Genomic DNA, 20,052 nt, shown 5'->3' with positions numbered 1-20,052 from the left:
TCACTCCTGTGGTCACAAGTGGTACTTCGGCTGATTCTCTCTGGGATCTTCCGTTTGTGGAGGAAAGTGGTACTGCAGCTTCTGAGTTTCCTCCCTCAGGTGATCTGGTGAGCTCGTTAGCTTCTTCTCTACTTAACTCCACCTGATGCTTTGATCTATGCTTCCTGTCAATGTTTCAGTGTGGGACTTGTTTTTTCCCTGGATCATTCCTGTGGCCTGCTGCTCTGCAAAGCTAAGTTTTGCTTATGTTATTTTGTTGCTATTTTTCTGTCCAGCTTGCTTTATTGGTTTTTCTCGCCTGCTGGAAGCTCTGAGACGCAGAGGGACCACCTCCGTACCGTTAGTCGGTGAGGAGGGTCTTTTTGTCCCCTCTGCGTGGTTTTTTATAGGTTTTTGTGCTGACCGCAAAGTTATCTTCCCTATCCTCGTTCTGTTCAGCTAGTCGGGCCTCACTTTGCTAAATCTGTTTCATCTCTATGTTTGTGTTTTCATCTTACTCACAGTCATTATATGTGGGGGGCTGCCTTTTCCTTTGGGGAATTTCTCTGAGGCAAGGTAGGCTTATTTTTCTATCTTCAGGATTAGCTAGTTTCTCAGGCTGTGACGAGGCGCCTAGGTTCTGGTCAGGAGCGCTCCACGGCTACCTTTAGTGTGGTTTGATAGGCTTAGGGATTGCGGTCTGCAGAGTTCCCACGTCTCAGAGCTCGTTCTATTATTTTGGGTTATTGTCAGTTCACTGTATGTGCTCTGACCTCCATGTCCATTGTGATTCTGAATTGCCTTTCATAACAGTACAGGAAGCCAAAAGTGCTAATGATTCTCAATAGAGGGAAAAAAGAAGTTCTGAGACCATTTTTTTTTCTTTGCACTGTGTTTTGTCTTTTTTTTCCCCTAGACATTTGGGTGGTTCAGGACACAGGTGTAGCAATGGACATTAAAGGTCTGTCTTCATGTGTGGATCAGCTCACGGCAAGGGTTCAAAATATTCAAGATTTTGTGGTCCAGAATTCTTTGCTTGAACCGAGAATTCCTATTCCAGATTTGTTTTTTGGAGATAGAACTAAATTTCTGAGTTTCAAAAATAATTGTAAACTATTTCTGGCTTTGAAACCTCGCTCTTCTGGTGACCCAATTCAACAGGTTAGGATCGTCATTTCTTTTTTGCGCGGCGACCCTCAGGACTGGGCGTTTTCTCTTGCGTCAGGAGATCCTGCATTGGGTTGCTGTACGATGAGCCTAATTCAGTGGATCAGGCAGAAAAAAATTTGCTGGCTCTTTGTCAGGCTCAGGATGAGATAGAGGTATATTGTCAGAAATTTAGAAAGTGGTCAGTGCTCACTCAATGGAATGAATCTGCGCTGGCAGCAATATTCAGAAAGGGTCTCTCTGAAGCCCTTAAGGATGTCATGGTGGGATTTCCTATGCCTGCTGGTTTGAATGAGTCTATGTCTTTGGCCATTCAGATCGGTCGACGCTTGCGTGAGCGTAAACCTGTGCACCATTTGGCGGTATTACCTGAGCTTAAACCTGAGCCTATGCAGTGTGATAGGACCTTGACCAGAGTTGAACGGCAAGAACATAGACGTCTGAATGGTCTGTGTTTCTACTGTGGTGATTCCACTCATTCTATCTCTGATTGTCCTAAGCGCACTAAGCGGTTCGCTAGGTCTGCCACCATTGGTACTGTACAGTCAAAATTTCTTCTGTCTGTTACCTTGATCTGCTCTTTGTCATCATATTCTGTCATGGCATTTGTGGATTCAGGCGCTGCCCTGAATTTGATCGACTTGGAATATGCTAAGCGTTGTGGGTTTTTCTTGGAGCCCTTGCAGTGTCCTATTCCATTGAGAGGAATTGATGCTACGCCTTTGGCCAAGAATAAGCCTCAATACTGGACCCAGCTGACCATGTGCATGGCTCCTGCACATCAGGAGGTTATTCGCTTTCTGGTGTTGCATAATCTGCATGATGTGGTCGTGTTGGGGTTGCCATGGCTACAAGCCCATAATCCAGTATTAGATTGGAAATCCATGTCGGTGTCCAGCTGGGGTTGTCAGGGGGTACATGGTGATGTCCCATTTCTGTCAATTTCATCATCCACTCCTTCTGAGGTCCCAGAGTTCTTGTCTGATTACCGGGATGTATTTGATGAGCCCAAGTCCAATAACCTACCTCCGCATAGGGATTGTGATTGTGCTATCAATTTGATTCCTGGTAGTAAATTCCCAAAAGGTCGATTGTTTAATTTGTCCGTGCCTGAGCACACTGCTATGCGCAGTGATGTGAAGGAATCCCTGGAGAAGGGGCATATTCGCCCGTCATCGTCGCCATTAGGAGCAGGGTTCTTTTTTGTAGCCAAGAAGGATGGTTCGCTGAGACCTTGTATAGATTACCGCCTTCTTAATAAGATCACGGTTAAATTTCAGTACCCCTTGCCATTGTTATCTGATCTGTTTGCTCGGATTAAGGGGGCTAGTTGGTTCACAAAGATAGATCTTCGTGGTGCGTATAATCTGGTGCGAATTAAGCAAGGTGATGAATGGAAAACTGCATTTAATACGCCCGAGGGTCATTTTGAGTATCTCGTGATGCCGTTCGGACTTGCCAATGCTCCATCAGTGTTTCAGTCCTTTATGCATGACATCTTCCGAGAGTACCTGGATAAATTCCTGATTGTGTACTTGGATGACATTTTGATCTTCTCGGATGATTGGGAGTCTCATGTGAAGCAGGTCAGAACGGTTTTTCAGGTCCTGCGTGCTAATTCTTTGTTTGTGAAGGGATCAAAGTGTCTCTTTGGTGTGCAGAAGGTTTCATTTTTGGGGTTCATCTTTTCCCCTTCTACTATCGAGATGGATCCTGTTAAGGTCCAAGCCATCCATGATTGGACTCAGCCGACATCTCTGAAAAGTCTGCAAAAGTTCCTGGGCTTTGCTAATTTTTATCGTTGCTTCATCTGCAATTTTTCTAGTATTGCTAAACCATTGACCGATTTGACCAAGAAGGGTGCTGATGTGGTCAATTGGTCTTCTGCTGCTGTGGAAGCTTTTCAAGAGTTGAAGCATCGTTTTTCTTCTGCCCCTGTGTTGTGTCAACCAGATGTTTCTCTTCCGTTCCAGGTCGAGGTTGATGCTTCTGAGATTGGAGCAGGGGCGGTTTTGTCGCAGAGAGGTTCTGGTTGCTCAGTGATGAAACCATGCGCTTTCTTTTCCAGGAAGTTTTCGCCTGCTGAGCGTAATTATGATGTGGGCAACCGAGAGTTGCTGGCCATGAAGTGGGCATTCGAGGAGTGGCGTCATTGGCTTGAAGGAGCTAAGCATCGCGTGGTGGTATTGACTGATCATAAGAACTTGACTTATCTCGAGTCTGCCAAGCGCTTGAATCCTAGACAAGCTCGTTGGTCGTTGTTTTTTGCCCGTTTTGACTTTGTGATTTCGTACCTTCTGGGCTCTAAAAATGTGAAGGCGGATGCTCTGTCTAGGAGTTTTGTACCCGACTCTCCGGGTTTATCTGAGCCGGCGGGTATCCTCAAGGAAGGAGTAATTGTGTCTGCCATCTCCCCTGATTTGCGGCGGGTGCTGCAAAAATTTCAGGCTAATAAACCTGATCGTTGCCCAGCGGAGAAACTGTTTGTCCCTGATAGGTGGACGAATAGAGTTATCTCTGAACTTCATTGTTCGGTGTTGGCTGGTCATCCTGGAATCTTTGGTACCAGAGAGTTAGTGGCTAGATCTTTTTGGTGGCCCTCTCTGTCGCGGGATGTGCGTGCTTTTGTGCAGTCCTGTGGGATTTGTGCTCGGGCTAAGCCCTGCTGTTCTCGTGCCAGTGGGTTGCTTTTGCCCTTGCCGGTCCCGAAGAGGCCTTGGACACATATCTCTATGGATTTTATTTCTGACCTTCCCGTTTCTCAAAAGATGTCAGTCATTTGGGTGGTCTGTGATCGCTTTTCTAAGATGGTCCATCTGTTACCCTTGTCTAAATTGCCTTCCTCCTCTGATTTGGTGCCTTTGTTCTTCCAGCATGTGGTTCGTTTGCATGGCATTCCAGAGAATATTGTTTCTGACAGAGGTTCCCAGTTTGTTTCGAGGTTTTGGCGAGCCTTTTGTGGTAGGATGGGCATTGACTTGTCTTTTTCCTCGGCTTTCCATCCTCAGACTAATGGCCAGACCGAGCGAATCAATCAGACCTTGGAAACATATCTGAGGTGCTTTGTTTCTGCTGATCAGGATGACTGGGTGTCCTTTTTGCCTTTGGCTGAGTTCGCTCTTAATAATCGGGCCAGCTCGGCTACCTTGGTTTCACCGTTTTTCTTCAATTCTGGGTTCCATCCTCGTTTCTCTTCTGGACAGGTTGAGTCTTCGGACTGTCCTGGTGTGGATACTGTGGTGGACAGGTTGCAGCAGATTTGGACTCAGGTAGTGGACAATTTGACCTTGTCCCAGGAGAAGGCTCAACTTTTCGCTAATCGCAGACGCCGTGTGGGTCCCCGACTTCGTGTTGGGGATCTGGTTTGGTTATCTTCTCGTCATATTCCTATGAAGGTTTCCTCTCCTAAGTTTAAACCTCGTTTTATTGGTCCGTATAGGATTTCTGAGGTTCTTAATCCTGTGTCTTTTCGTCTGACCCTTCCAGATTCTTTTTCCATACATAACGTATTCCATAGGTCATTGTTGCGGAGATACGTGGCACCTATGGTTCCATCTGTTGAGCCTCCTGCCCCGGTTTTGGTGGAGGGGGAATTGGAGTATATTGTGGAGAAGATTTTGGATTCTCGTGTTTCAAGACGGAAACTCCAGTATCTGGTTAAATGGAAGGGTTATGCTCAGGAGGATAATTCCTGGGTTTTTGCCTCTGATGTCCATGCTCCCGATCTTGTTCGTGCCTTTCATGTGGCTCATCCTGGTCGGCCTGGGGGCTCTGGTGAGGGTTCGGTGACCCCTCCTCAAGGGGGGGGGGTACTGTTGTGAATTCTGTGGCAGAGTTCACTCCTGTGGTCACAAGTGGTACTTCGGCTGATTCTCTCTGGGATCTTCCGTTTGTGGAGGAAAGTGGTACTGCAGCTTCTGAGTTTCCTCCCTCAGGTGATCTGGTGAGCTCATTAGCTTCTTCTCTACTTAACTCCACCTGATGCTTTGATCTATGCTTCCTGTCAATGTTTCAGTGTGGGACTTGTTTTTTCCCTGGATCATTCCTGTGGCCTGCTGCTCTGCAAAGCTAAGTTTTGCTTATGTTATTTTGTTGCTATTTTTCTGTCCAGCTTGCTTTATTGGTTTTTCTCGCCTGTTGGAAGCTCTGAGACGCAGAGGGACCACCTCCGTACCGTTAGTCGGTGCGGAGGGTCTTTTTGTCCCCTCTGCGTGGTTTTTTATAGGTTTTTGTGCTGACCGCAAAGTTATCTTCCCTATCCTCATTCTGTTCAGCTAGTCGGGCCTCACTTTGCTAAATCTGTTTCATCTCTATGTTTGTGTTTTCATCTTACTCACAGTCATTATATGTGGGGGGCTGCCTTTTCCTTTGGGGAATTTCTCTGAGGCAAGGTAGGCTTATTTTTCTATCTTCAGGATTAGCTAGTTTCTCAGGCTGTGACGAGGCGCCTAGGTTCTGGTCAGGAGCGCTCCACGGCTACCTTTAGTGTGGTTTGATAGGCTTAGGGATTGCGGTCTGCAGAGTTCCCACGTCTCAGAGCTCGTTCTATTATTTTGGGTTATTGTCAGTTCACTGTATGTGCTCTGACCTCCATGTCCATTGTGATTCTGAATTGCCTTTCATAACAGGAACCCCACCATAACATCTTTAACGGATTCATTTCTGAAAATTGCCGCCAAGGCATCCTCATTCCATTTAGTCAGTACAGACCATTTTCTAAATTTCTGGCAATACGATTTTGCCGCTTCTTGACCTTGACACAGGGCCAACAAGATTTTCTCAGCCTGATCCACAGAATTAGGCTCATCATACAATAACCCCAATGCCTGAAAGAAAGAATCAACATCAAGCAAAGCACGATTGCCAGTTTCCAGGGAAAATGCCCAATCCTGTGGGTCACCACGCAGCAGAAATATGATGATTTTAACCTGCTGAATTGGATCACCAGAAGAAAAGGGGTCTCAATGCAAAAAACAGTTTACAGTTATTTTTGAAACTCAAAAATTTGGATCTGTCACCAAAGAATAAATCAGGAGTGTGAATCTTAGGTTCTAAGGCAGGAGTCTGAACAATATAATCTGAAATGCCCTGCACCCTAGCGGCAAGCTGATCCACCCGAGAAACTAACTCCTGAACATTCATGTTATTACTAGATTCCGTAGCCACACAGAGATTAAGAGGGAGGAAAATACCAAACAGGCTAAGGAAAAAAATGGCTCAAAACCTTCCCTCCCTTCTTCTGAGATGCAATTAACTCATTGTTGGCCAGTTGTACTGTTATGATCTGGTGGCCTAGGAGCAGCATGAGACGGACTCTGGAGAAGGTGGTCCCTGTACTGACCGCAAACCCTGAACCTAGCAGCGCAACTAGAAGTAGCCATGGGGGGTACCTAACACTCCCTAGACCCCTCGATACAGCCTAAGAACTAACTTCCCCTAAAGACAGAAACAGGAAACCTATCTTGCCTCAGAGAAAATCCCCAAAGGATAGATAGCCCCCCACAAATATTGACTGTGAGAGGAGAGGGAAATAACATACGCAGACATGAAATCAGAATTTAGCATAGGAGGCCATACTAGCTAAAAAGAAAGAATAGAACAGAGTACTATGCGGTCACTATTAAAACACTAGAAAATATCCACCACAGAAGATACAAATTACCACATCTGACTAAAGACATGGAGGGTATATCTGCATCTCCAGAGACACAGCTTGGCTGCAAAATATCCTACACAGACAAAGCTGGACAAGACAAAACATGAAAATGCACAGAACTATAAGGTCCACAGCAGCTGGACAGCAAAAACAAAGCCAGGACTTATCTTTGTAGAAAAGCAAAGCAAACAGGAGAGACCAGAAGGGAATTGAATCCTCCAAAAACAATGGACAACTGGCACTGACTAAAGGATAAAGCAGGACTTAAATAGCCCAGCCCAAATTGCAAAAAATAGATACACCTGATAAATGCTGCGATCCAACTACCGCAGCACTACCACTCCTAACCACCGGAGGGAGCCCAAGAGCAGAATTCACAACAGAAAACCATTCCAGTTGACTACTATATGAATGCTTGAGAGAATGTCAAGTGGGTGTAAAGCTGTAATCAGCATAAAAGGGGGTACTTAATCTAAGGTTTAACACATATTCTGGGTTGTTTCACTTGTTTCTTTCCTCCTTGTTTCTGTATGTGTTCCTTCATGGTTTTTGCTGCCTTCAGTCTAAATGTGGACATTATAATAACAAGGTTGACCTGTGCTATATGTTATTAAATTAATCAACACATAATTTAGGCAGCTCTGTATTTTGGACATAAAAATGAAATGGTATTAAACTGGAATAAACATGACCTGATTTACCTCCATTAATTCTACTCTTAAAATGAGCCTGTGTCTGTGGACGGAGAGCAGGGAGGAGGAGAAAAATAAGTTCCTTCTCCCTGCACGTGCTGGGATATCAATTACGTCACTGTGGGCACAATACCAGCGCACTGTTGGGATGAGTGGCAGTGATCTTGGAATAGTCTAGATACACGCTCACCAGGATTAATCATCATTATAACACAAAGGATAGCAACGTTTAGATATAATAAGGAGCTGGTTAAACGTGTTGTTACGCAGCTGATAAAGCTTTCCTCTTACTGTATAGGCCTAAATACCTGCAGCATATTCTCTTTAATAAAAAAAAAACAAGACCACCAAGGGCCACGTACATAAGAAGGTGCCAACAAGACTATTCCCCATGTGGTTATTTTTAAAGATACACCTAACGAACACTCCCGATAAATGTTATTCAAAATATAGAAAAATAGGAGTACAGCGTCCAATTTTATAAGAAAATGTAAATTGTATTAATTAATTACACATAAATTAAATAAACAGACATACAGATATACCACTGGGCAATAATAAAGTTCTTAGTGCATAGTACCTTGAGAAAGATAAGCAAAACGTGCGTCGGTGTTGGCGTGGCGCGTGTCCGGACTCAGATGCACCATGGGTAAGCAAGGCTAATTTGGGGGAATATGGGCTTAATGGATTAAGCGCGCATTTACTTTGACTGTTGTTGTTACATATACTATTTGCACATTATGTTTATACCCCACAAGCGATACTATGCACTAAGCACTATACTTATTGCCCAATGGTATATCGGTATGTCTGGACACTGGTAGCCATCACTACCTGATCCTAGTCTGTTTATTTAATTTATGTGTAATTAATTAATAAAATTTACATTTTCTTATAAAATTGGACGCTGTACTGCTATTTTTCTATATTTTGAATAAGATTCTCTTTAATGTATATTTACTTACAGGTGTTGTACCAATAATATGTGTTAAGCTAGGTTCACATTGCGCTAGGTGAGTCCGTCTAACGAACACGTTTTTAAGTAGTGAAAACGCAATGTAACGCACATGCTAACGCGCCCATAGACTTGCAAAATTGGCATGCGTTTGTCACATAACGTTTTTTTCTGACGGACCTTGGAAAGCGGCTTGCAGCGTTTTGGGGTCCGGCCAAGCTAACGCAATACTAACGGAAGCATTAATTCTGCCATAGAAGGCTATGGCGAACGCAGTCAGACGCAAATCATGAAAAATTTCCAAATAGAACCATACGTTTTAATAGCATTTGAGGGTGGTCCATGTGGTCATGTGACAGGTCATGTGACAGGAAATATGATTTCGGCCATTAAAGGAGTAATATCCCATTGCACACATTTTTCCTGAGGCCTGCTGCACGTGAGAAAGTGTCTTGCAAGACATCACAGGAAATGTAAGTACATTTCTATATATTATATATCTCTGTATACATCATGGAAGTCTGTATTGTCCGTCGGATGTGTGTGTACTAAAAATGTATTGCTTTGTTGCACGCAGATGTCGGATAGTGATGGAAGCAGCAGCAGCAGCAGCGTGTCCGCGGTATTTTCATCGCAATCGGTAGGCTTGCACTTTTAAAAACCACAATAATGTTGTGTGAAACTCTAGTGTGTTGAGCTAAGCACGTGTATAAAAAATCATGTTTTTATTGCAAATAAGAGTCTTCGGAGCCCGAGGCTGCTAGGCCCCCCCCAAAAAAACAGGCTAAACCCACAAAGGTACATGGCACACATTTTTAGTTTTGCAGGCATAAATTTATTGATCCAAGAAATGTAATTTTTTTTTCCTTTTAAATACACAATAGGTTGTGGCACACGGAGGACGCAAGAGAAAGAAGGTTCCTCGCCGTCTGTCGTCGCCACAACTGCCAGTGGTAAATATAAAACTAGAATTTTTCTATCCAATATTTATCTACAATCTATATATTCACTTTCTATATACTATACAGTGGGGCAAAAAAGTATTTAGTCAGTCAGCAATAGTGCAAGTTCCACCACTTAAAAAGATGAGAGGCGTCTGTAATTTACATCATAGGTAGACCTCAACTATGGGAGACAAACTGAGAAAAAAAAATCCAGAAAATCACATTGTCTGTTTTTTTAACATTTTATTTGCATATTATGGTGGAAAATAAGTATTTGGTCAGAAACAAAATTTCATCTCAATACTTTGTAATATATCCTTTGTTGGCAATGACAGAGGTCAAACGTTTTCTGTAAGTCTTCACAAGGTTGCCACACACTGTTGTTGGTATGTTGGCCCATTCCTCCATGCAGATCTCCTCTAGAGCAGTGATGTTTTTGGCTTTTCGCTTGGCAACACGGACTTTCAACTCCCTCCAAAGGTTTTCTATAGGGTTGAGATCTGGAGACTGGCTAGGCCACTCCAGGACCTTGAAATGCTTCTTACGAAGCCACTCCTTCGTTGCCCTGGCGGTGTGCTTTGGACCATTGTCATGTTGAAAGACCCAGCCACGTTTCATCTTCAATGCCCTTGCTAATGGAAGGAGGTTTGCACTCAAAATCTCACGATACATGGCCCCATTCATTCTTTCATGTACCCGGATCAGTCGTCCTGGCCCATTTGCAGAGAAACAGCCCCAAAGCATGATGTTTCCACCACCATGCTTTACAGTAGGTATGGTGTTTGATGGATGCAACTCAGTATTCTTTTTCCTCCAAACACGACAAGTTATGTTTCTACCAAACAGTTCCAGTTTGGTTTCATCAGACCATAGGACATTCTCCCAAAACTCCTCTGGATCATCCAAATGCTCTCTAGCAAACTTCAGACGGGCCCGAACATGTACTGGCTTAAGCAGTGGGACACGTCTGGCACTGCAGGATCTGAGTCCATGGTGGCGTAGTGTGTTACTTATGGTAGGCCTTGTTACATTGGTCCCAGCTCTCTGCAGTTCATTCACTAGGTCCCCCCGCGTGGTTCTGGGATTTTTGCTCACCGTTCTTGTGATCATTCTGACCCCACGGGGTGGGATTTTGCGTGGAGCCCCAGATCGAGGGAGATTATCAGTGGTCTTGTATGTCTTCCATTTTCTAATTATTGCTCCCACTGTTGATTTCTTCACTCCAAGCTGGTTGGCTATTGCAGATTCAGTCTTCCCAGCCGGGTGCAGGGCTACAATTTTGTTTCTGGTGTCCTTTGACAGCTCTTTGGTCTTCACCATAGTGGAGTTTGGAGTCAGACTGTTTGAGGGTGTGCACAGGTGTCTTTTTATACTGATAACAAGTTTAAACAGGTGCCATTACTACAGGTAATGAGTGGAGGAAAGAGGAGACTCTTAAAGAAGAAGTTACAGGTCTGTGAGAGCCAGAAATCTTGATTGTTTGTTTCTGACCAAATACTTATTTTCCACCATAATATGCAAATAAATTGTTAAAAAAACAGACAATGTAATTTTCTGGATTTTTTTTCTCAGTTTGTCTCCCATAGTTGAGGTCTACTTATGATGTAAATTACAGACGCCTCTCATCTTTTTAAGTGGTGGAACTTGCACTATTGCTGACTGACTAAATACTTTTTTGCCCCACTGTATCTATAAACTATCTATCCACTATCTATCTCGCTCTCTCTATCTATGTATCCATCTATCTATGTATCTATCTATCGCTCTATCTATGTACAGTGGGGCAAAAAAGTATTTAGTCAGTCAGCAATAGTGCACGTTCCACCACTTAAAAAGATGAGAGGCGTCTGTAATTTACATCATAGGTAGACCTCAACTATGGGAGACAAACTGAGAAAAAAAAATCCAGAAAATCACATTGTCTATTTTTTAACATTTTATTTGCATATTATGGTTGAAAATAAGTATTTGGTCAGAAACAAAATTTCATCTCAATACTTTGTAATATATCCTTTGTTGGCAATGACAGAGGTCAAACGTTTTCTGTAAGTCTTCACAAGGTTGCCACACACTGTTGTTGGTATGTTGGCCCATTCCTCCATGCAGATCTCCTCTAGAGCAGTGATGTTTTTGGCTTTTCGCTTGGCAACACGGACTTTCAACTCCCTCCAAAGGTTTTCTATAGGGTTGAGATCTGGAGACTGGCTAAGCCACTCCAGGACCTTGAAATGCTTCTTACGAAGCCACTCCTTCGTTGCCCTGGCGGTGTGCTTTGGATCATTGTCATGTTGAAAGACCCAGCCACGTTTCATCTTCAATGCCCTTGCTGATGGAAGGAGGTTTGCACTCAAAATCTCACGATACATGGCCCCATTCATTCTTTCATGTACCCGGATCAGTCGTCCTGGCCCCTTTGCAGAGAAACAGCCCCAAAGCATGATGCTTCTACCACCATGCTTTACAGTAGGTATGGTGTTTGATGGATGCAACTCAGTATTCTTTTTCCTCCAAACACGACAAGTTGTGTTTCTACCAAACAGTTCCAGTTTGGTTTCATCAGACCATAGGACATTCTCCCAAAACTCATCTGGATCATCCAAATGCTCTCTAGCAAACTTCAGACGGGCCCGGACATGTACTGGCTTAAGCAGTGGGACACGTCTGGCACTGCAGGATCTGAGTCCATGGTGGCGTAGTGTGTTACTTATGGTAGGCCTTGTTATATTGGTCCCAGCTCTCTGCAGTTCATTCACTAGGTCCCCCCCGCGTGGTTCTGGGATTTTTGCTCACCGTTCTTGTGATCATTCTGACCCCACGGGGTGGGATTTTGCGTGGAGCCCCAGATCGAGGGAGATTATCAGTGGTCTTGTATGTCCTTCCATTTTCTAATTATTGCTCCCACTGTTGATTTCTTCACTCCAAGCTGGTTGGCTATTGCAGATTCAGTCTTCCCAGCCTGGTGCAAGGCTACAATTTTGTTTCTGGTGTCCTTTGACAGCTCTTTGGTCTTCACCATAGAGGAGTTTGGAGTCAGACTGTTGAGGGTGTGCACAGGTGTCTTTTTATACTGATAACAAGTTTAAACAGGTGCCATTACTACAGGTAATGAGTGGAGGAAAGAGGAGACTCTTAAAGAAGAAGTTACAGGTCTGTGAGAGCCAGAAATCTTGATTGTTTGTTTCTGACCAAATACTTATTTTCCACCATAATATGCAAATAAATTGTTAAAAAAACAGACAATGTAATTTTCTGGATTTTTTTTCTCAGTTTGTCTCCCATAGTTGAGGTCTACTTATGATGTAAATTACAGACGCCTCTCATCTTTTTAAGTGGTGGAACTTGCACTATTGCTGACTGACTAAATACTTTTTTGCCCCACTGTATCTATATATCTATGTAGCTATCTATCGCTCTATCTATGTATCTATCTATGTATCTATCTATCTATGTATCTATCTATGTTTCTATCTATCTATCTATCTATCGCTCTATGTATCTATCTATGTATCTCTGTATCTATCAGTCTAGCCATCGAGATAAATTGAACCTTTCAACATAACGTTTTGTGTTTACATAGTCCAAGTCAGCGACCAAAAAAAAAAGGATTGTGGTTGACGAAGAGCCGTTGACCATTCACAACGAGACACTGATCAACCTTGTGGAAGCCAACCCCTCCATATGGGACCAAAGCGACAGCTCCCACCATGACATCGTGAAGAACCGCAAGTTGTGGGATCAAATTATATGTCACTTCGATCCCCGATACACGGAGAAGTCATCAACCTCTAAGAAAAAAATTGGTAAATATTGGTCACGTTAAATTGCAAAATGTAAAGAATGCAAACAGTCAAACATTTTTTTTACATGCTAAAAACCTTAAAAAACTATCAACAAAAAATTTAACTTTATCTATCCTATCTATCTACTATCTACCTATCCACTTGTTGTCTACTATCTGTCTCTCAACTCTCAACTATCTATACACTATTTCTCTATCATCTATCTAATAACTACTATCTATCAACTATCTATCTATATATCAACTATCTTAACTAACTATCCACAATTTTTCAACTATCAATATATCTATGAACTATCTATCTACTATTTGTATATATTTTTTTTAAATCTTTTTTAAAAATTTAAAGCCGATGCTGTCCATACCCGTTGGAAATCGATAAGGGATCCCTTTGTCCGTGACTACCGCAACAGTCAAAATGCACCAAGCGGATCAGGTGGCAAACGGGTGACCCCGTATGTGCATTACGAGCAATTGCTCTTTCTGCAAAAAACAGTGTCTCAGCGCTCGTAAGTACAAATAGGTGTGTGTGCGAGACAAAATAGTTGAAAGAAAAAAAAGTTAAATATTTTTTTTTGTGTTACAGCACGATATGCAGTACCGCTGCGCCTAGACAGGCAGAGGAACTGGAGCCATCTCCACTGGAACCAAGCCAGCAGATGGGAGCTGAAGATGTGTCTGGCATCAGCGAGCCACGATCTGTGGAGAGAAGCACTGTTGCTTCTGGTGTGAGTGCCCGGTTGCAATCACAGCGTGGACGCAAGCGAGCATCTCAAAAAGATGAAGCTGATGCCATTATTGTCGATGGACTCCAACGGGTAGAGGACATGTGTCGCAGTGAACTCAAAGACCTGAGGCGGGAAATTACCGACTTGCAATCCCGCGAGTCTGTATATTCTGCAAATGAGTGGAAGCGCCTTTTTTTGTCCTATGTGCCTGGTGCTCAAAATATCCTGGCACACAGAAACCTTCTGTTTAGGCAAAGACTAAATGGGTTTCTTGAAGAATTTGTGGGCCCCCAGGAACCCGCTCCATCGAGAACAAGAACCATGGACATGCCAGCCTACAACCCTCAATACAGAGGCCGGGGTGAAACGAGCATGGAACATCAGAGACAAAATAGCAGTCCATCATACAGTTGGGCAGACAATACACCCGCGCAATACCAAAGTCTATAGTACTGTTCACTGTCCCCAGCCAGGTGCAATTACTGGGTTTCAAGTTTTGTTGGTTAATTTTTTTTTTGCACCCAATTTCGTGTGTATGTTTTGTTACATCCCTATGGGATATCATGTGTACATGTCTAGCAACAGTTTGTTCGGAAAAATTCCTAAACATTTAGTAAACTTTAAAATTTAAGATTCTTGTATGACTTTAACTTTTAACACAACATAATAACATGAATGTAACTTTTTACACGACATAAGGTTATGGGAACTAAAACAAACAAAAAAAGCCCCACACATTTCAGCAAAACATCAGGCTACAACTTCAGACTTCAATTTCACACGTGTCTGTCTTGCCAGGGAACATGGCCTTCATTTGTGAAGTAATGTGCAAATTGATCACGAATCCTCATTATTTGAGCTGTAGACCGAACAGTACTCGATTCAATGCTAATGAGGTTCGACTCACATTCATCGGGGTCAACCACCTGGAGATTTTGTCCGAGTTGGAACGCCTCATCACCAACCAAAACATAGGGCAAACTTGGGTCTTCGGTCCCTGGTAGAGGTTAATGAGGGTATGTTAAAATTGTTACTGTACAAACATCTCCCCATGTTGGAGTCTCAGAAGACTCTAGAATCATTTGTTCGGCCATACGCACCAATATCCACAGCAACAAAATGGTACCTGGCATCCGCAATCGCCATCAATAATATGGAAAAGTATTTTTTATAGTTGTAGTACAGCGATTCACTATGCGCTGGTTTCTGAATCCGAATGTGCTTGCCGTCCACGGCACCAATACAATTGGGGAAATTAGCCACATCCTCGAACTGTTTGGAAATCGCTAGCCACATTTCTGTGTCGGTGTTGGTAGCACAAGTGGTTGCAAGTTGTTCCAAATGGCATCACAGGTTTCCCGAACCAGTTGGCAAATTGTTGACTTCCCAAGTCTAAATTGATAATGCAGTGACGCAAAAGATTCTCCGGTAGCCAGATATCTGTCGGCATTCAAAAAGAAAAAAAAAATCGTTTAGGATTTTTAAGGACAACTAAAAGGCTAGTTACAATAGAATATACAATTGCTAAACATTATGTCCCACGATAGATGACTACCTAGATCTAGTCTTTATCAATAGAATGATAAAAAAATAATTACCTCACAGTCACTACTAAACGTTGCTCCGCACAGATGCTTTCACGGAAAGTGCTACGATGATGATGTATCTCATCCTTCACATGTGAGCGCAGAACATCAAAGGTCTCAATGGACATCCGCAGATAGCATTGGAATTTGAAGGGATGATCCCGAAGCTGAACATACAGGGTGTGAAAGGCACCATATGTATTCCGCAAGAAATTCATTTCGTGGATCCAATATCTCCTTTGCGAACTACGCTTTGTCTGCCGAAGTCGCAACCGCATCAAGTGAAATCTAACGAACTCAGACACAAACATCTTGCTAGCAGAAGTTCACTCAATGCTTTCAAAATGGAGAATGAGTCTGCACCCACACTCGACGCTGACAAACGGAGAAAAAAAACAAACAACTTTATTGACAGTGACAAACGCAGACAAACGGATACTTCGCAAACGGACATCCAAATGAGAAAAACGCGGTCACATGCGTTAATGCAAGCATTAACGTGACGCCGATTTTTCGACAAATTGGCACCTTTTCTGTACATGCGTTTAACGGATCCATTTAACGCCATGTACTTGACGCAATGTGAACCTAGCCTTATCACCTATCCACACACAGGTCAGATAACTTGCTGATGCTGATCACAGGAGGTCTGAGTCATGAGACTTCAACTGATTAGAAGATTGGAGTCCCTCACTTCAATAGAGCAGTTTTTGAGGATGGCTATCTCACTTGGCTATCTCCAGCAGCCCCCCAGACTTTCATTTACTGAAGACAGGAGATGACTTGTAATCTTGGTACAGCCCCTTTAAACCATACATAACTTGTCTACATTTATTTTTATCTTCCCCTTCTTTGTATCTTTGGAAGCAGCATATGGTCCTCCAGAACATGTAATGATTGGGCTTTGTCTTCCTTTTTTCTATCCTGACTTAAATGATGTACAAAATGCAAAACAGATAGTGTCAATATTCCGGGTAAATGTTTTTTAACGTAACCTTACTGAAATAAGACCGTATAACAAATTGCTAATTGCCGTTTCTTAGCTTTCAGTACTATGGTAATCACTACAAGTAAACAATTCTTTGTTTTATTCCTTCATATTTGCAGAGAAGTTTATTTTATAGCCAGTTTGTTCACTTATTATAATATTTATTATTTTTAATAATTTATTTAGGTTGTCTAGAAAAAAGTAGATATCTGTGCGTTTTCTAATTAAGATGTGAATGTGAATTAACAAGCTTGGAAAAATAGATGAAAGAATGTCACAAAACACTGAAAGCTGCTGAAGGATGCTTCAAGCTCAAGTTTTCTTCTGTGTCTGATGAATTTGTTCTGGCAGGGATTGAAATCAAGAAATCTTATTAGACATAATGAAAAGCCAATTTGTTATACAAGACCAAGTGGCTCATGGGTTAGATAACCAAAATTGTTTCAGTACAGTACAGTGGATATTGTGAAACTTGCAGACTCTCTCCTCTCTATATTGTAATTCTGTCTTGTGTATGTTTACAGATGGCACAACAAAGAAACTGCGCAGTAATATTCGGCGCAGCACAGAGACGGGTATTGCTGTGGAGATGAGAAATCGGATGACTAGACAAGGCAGTCGGGAATCCACCGATGGCAGCACAAATAGTAACAGTTCTGATGGCACGTAAGTTTGATTTCTATCTTTTTTGGAAGAATTCGATCCAATTTTTCATAATACAAGTGATCTGTTTCTTTGTTCAGTTAGTGATTTACATTATGTAACATATGCACCACTTGTACAGATGAGTGGTGTTTAGTGATGAGTGAACATGCTCGGATAAGGTGTTATCTGAACATGCCCGAGCGCTAACCGAGTGTCTCTGCAGTGCCCGAAAAATATGTTCGAGTCCCCACTGTTCATGCAGGGATTGCCCAACAATCAGGATATCTCTGCATGTATTGCAGCTGTCGAACAGCCATGAGACATGCAGCCACGGGACTTGAACATTTTTTTCGAGCACGCCGAAGTCACTCGGTTAGCACCTGAGTATGCTCGGATAACATCTTATCGCTCATCACTAGTGGTGTTCTGTTTAAAGGTGTTTTCTGTGTAATTATCAATCAGCACAAAGAACGAGCAATGGCACTCATCATGTCAATTGGATGAGCTGCAATACAGCTTTTGGAAAGTATATGTTACTCATTATCGAGCAAAATAGAGGATATAGCCTTTTCAGAAGTTCCATGGGCCCTTAATTATCTTGGATGTCAGACAATCACTGATCAGACATTGATTACCTATCCAAAAATGGGGCATGATTGTGAAGATAGCCATTTACATTAGATAAATGTCAACTATACCTAGCAATAAGATGAGCCAACAATCTAATTCAGGGGTCTCCAACCCATGGCTCATGACCTTTGCAATACGGCTCATGGCTATATGCAAACTCAGCGCGTCAGTGGCAGGTACAGCAGACAGCCGAGAGCCAGATGAAGTGGAGGAAGAACCATGACTGTAGCATAGTGGTGCTGCTTCCTTCTTGCTGATGATGTTATCTCAGTCAGCATGCAGCTGCCTCCAACTTCTCCTAGCCTGTTCCGTCACCATCTTCCACAACACTTAGCCGTTTCGGCTTTGTTCCCATGATGAGCTTTTGATGAGTTTTTGATGTTGCAGATTTTCTGTACCATTACCACACCCATTGAGTAAAATAGGTTACTTGTATTTTTCTTAAATATGCAGAGTAAAAAACTCACCAAAAAATTAATTGTGGGTACGTAGCCTTACAAGCTGCCTGCTTCCAACTGCATACTCATCTGCTCCTCCCTATGCGTATGTAGAATGTACACTTGACCCCTATTGCTCCCCCAAATCTGCCTTCCTCCACATTATCCTTTCAGCAATGTTTTTTTATTGAAAGGAAAGCAAGTCTTAAGAATAACTGTAATTTTACATATTATGGTTTAATGATTCTGACAGGGCTCACTTCCATATTGGGAGGTGAGCAGTGCATCATGTATACAAATTCCTGCTGGGTCGCATACATGATTGACAGGTATTGTGCAGCAGTCAGATTTGTAAGGACAGGTGCATGACACCTGCCTACAGCACATTCATCCCTGCAGGAGTCCTTAGTTATAAGTCAAAGGATAGACTTTTCCACTCATCCTCCATGGTTGTCATATAAGCTGCCATACTTGCCAGAAGGACAATCTTGACCATTGTTCTTGTCTTAATGGAGACCTTTAAAATGAAATAAAAAAAACTGAAAAACCTACTTCTGCAAAGTGATTTGTTCCACAGAGTCCACAGGAATATGTGTATTAGAATACTATCAGGTGCTTTATGGCTTTTATCACTTTAATATTCATAAAGATTTCTCTTTTCGGATTTGCAGATTTATTTTCCCTACCACACGATTAGGAGCAGAGAGCCAATTCAGTAATTTTTTAGATGGACTTGGACCTGCACAAATTGTGGGAAGACAAACTCTTGCTACACCTCCCATGGGTGAGTATGAGATACATCTGCTGACTTTGCAATACATTTTATGGGGGATTCACAAATCGGCTTACCTACTTCTCTGCATGTGATCAGCTGATTTCCAGGTCAGGTGGAAAGATGTATGAAAGTATAAAAAGGTCATAATGGGAAAACTCCTTCATACCCTCCCCGAGTCATGACGTAAATCATTGCACATTTTTCTGTCAATCACTGTACTGTGTCACAGTAATAGTATGGACTCAGGAGCTCAGCCCTTGTATATCATACTTACAACAGAAACCACCATGCTGATATACGTGTGTAATGACTGGGATCAGAGCTACCTCAGATTCTGGCATTTTAACCGCTTTGATGCAATGAGCAATAGCGACTGTGGCATCTAATTGGTTAGAGTGAGGGAGGAAACTTCCTTTGTTACGCCATCTTCTGCATAGGCATGAGGTGCTAATGGATTGCAATTGCAGTTGGGCCTAGTAAAAATCTCTATGTACAAAGGTCTATTATTCCTAATAGGCTACGTGTCAGTAGAATACTCACAGGCATGCGTATTATACTGTACAGTGCAGGTAATGTAGTGCATTATGAAACTGATCAAAAGATGTTATATACAAGTCACTTTCTGGAATTAATGTTAAAAAAATCCAAGTAAAAAAAAACACAAAAATTGCCACTAGTATCTCCAATCACTGCATTCACACCCATACTATAATTCACCGTCTTATTTTTCCTACACTATGAATGTCAGAGTTGGTGTTTTTTTGCATCTCAAACTCCCCCCAAATAGTTGGAGAAACAAAGGCTATGATCTAGTTGCACGGCATAAAATGTAGCTCTACCATTGGTTACCTATGACATATTTAGTCCTGGATTTCCAACCTTTATAGAGGCCTTTCCCGAAGGCCTCTCCCCATAGCAATGCCCGCTAAATGCTTTTCTCACGCCCATGCCATGTGTTGCTGACATCCACTTAAAGAGAACATGTCACAGGCCAAAAGTAGACTATTTTTGTTTTATTTTATTTGCTCTACTCTCCTTTCCTGGCATTTTTTTTCTTTGGTTCCAGAAAGA

General features: G+C 42.4%; 1 protein-coding gene across 2 annotated transcripts in view; it reads left to right on the top strand.

Annotated features, from left to right (window-relative positions):
- Positions 1-20,052, top strand: part of RIMS3 (regulating synaptic membrane exocytosis 3) — a 223,527-nt gene that overhangs the window by 115,953 nt on the left and 87,522 nt on the right. For both annotated transcript variants that reach the window (XM_069756982.1, XM_069756983.1), the window contains exons 3-4: positions 17,019-17,160; positions 18,878-18,990. In XM_069756982.1, coding sequence (XP_069613083.1) covers positions 17,019-17,160; positions 18,878-18,990 — 255 coding nt within the window. The remainder of the gene's footprint in view (positions 1-17,018; positions 17,161-18,877; positions 18,991-20,052) is intronic.

This window comes from Ranitomeya imitator, chromosome 3 (genome assembly GCF_032444005.1).
Source record: "Ranitomeya imitator isolate aRanImi1 chromosome 3, aRanImi1.pri, whole genome shotgun sequence".
Taxonomy (NCBI): Eukaryota; Metazoa; Chordata; class Amphibia; order Anura; family Dendrobatidae; genus Ranitomeya; species Ranitomeya imitator.
The sequence above is the reverse complement of the archived record's forward strand: the minus strand, read 5'-3'. Positions and strand labels throughout refer to the sequence as shown.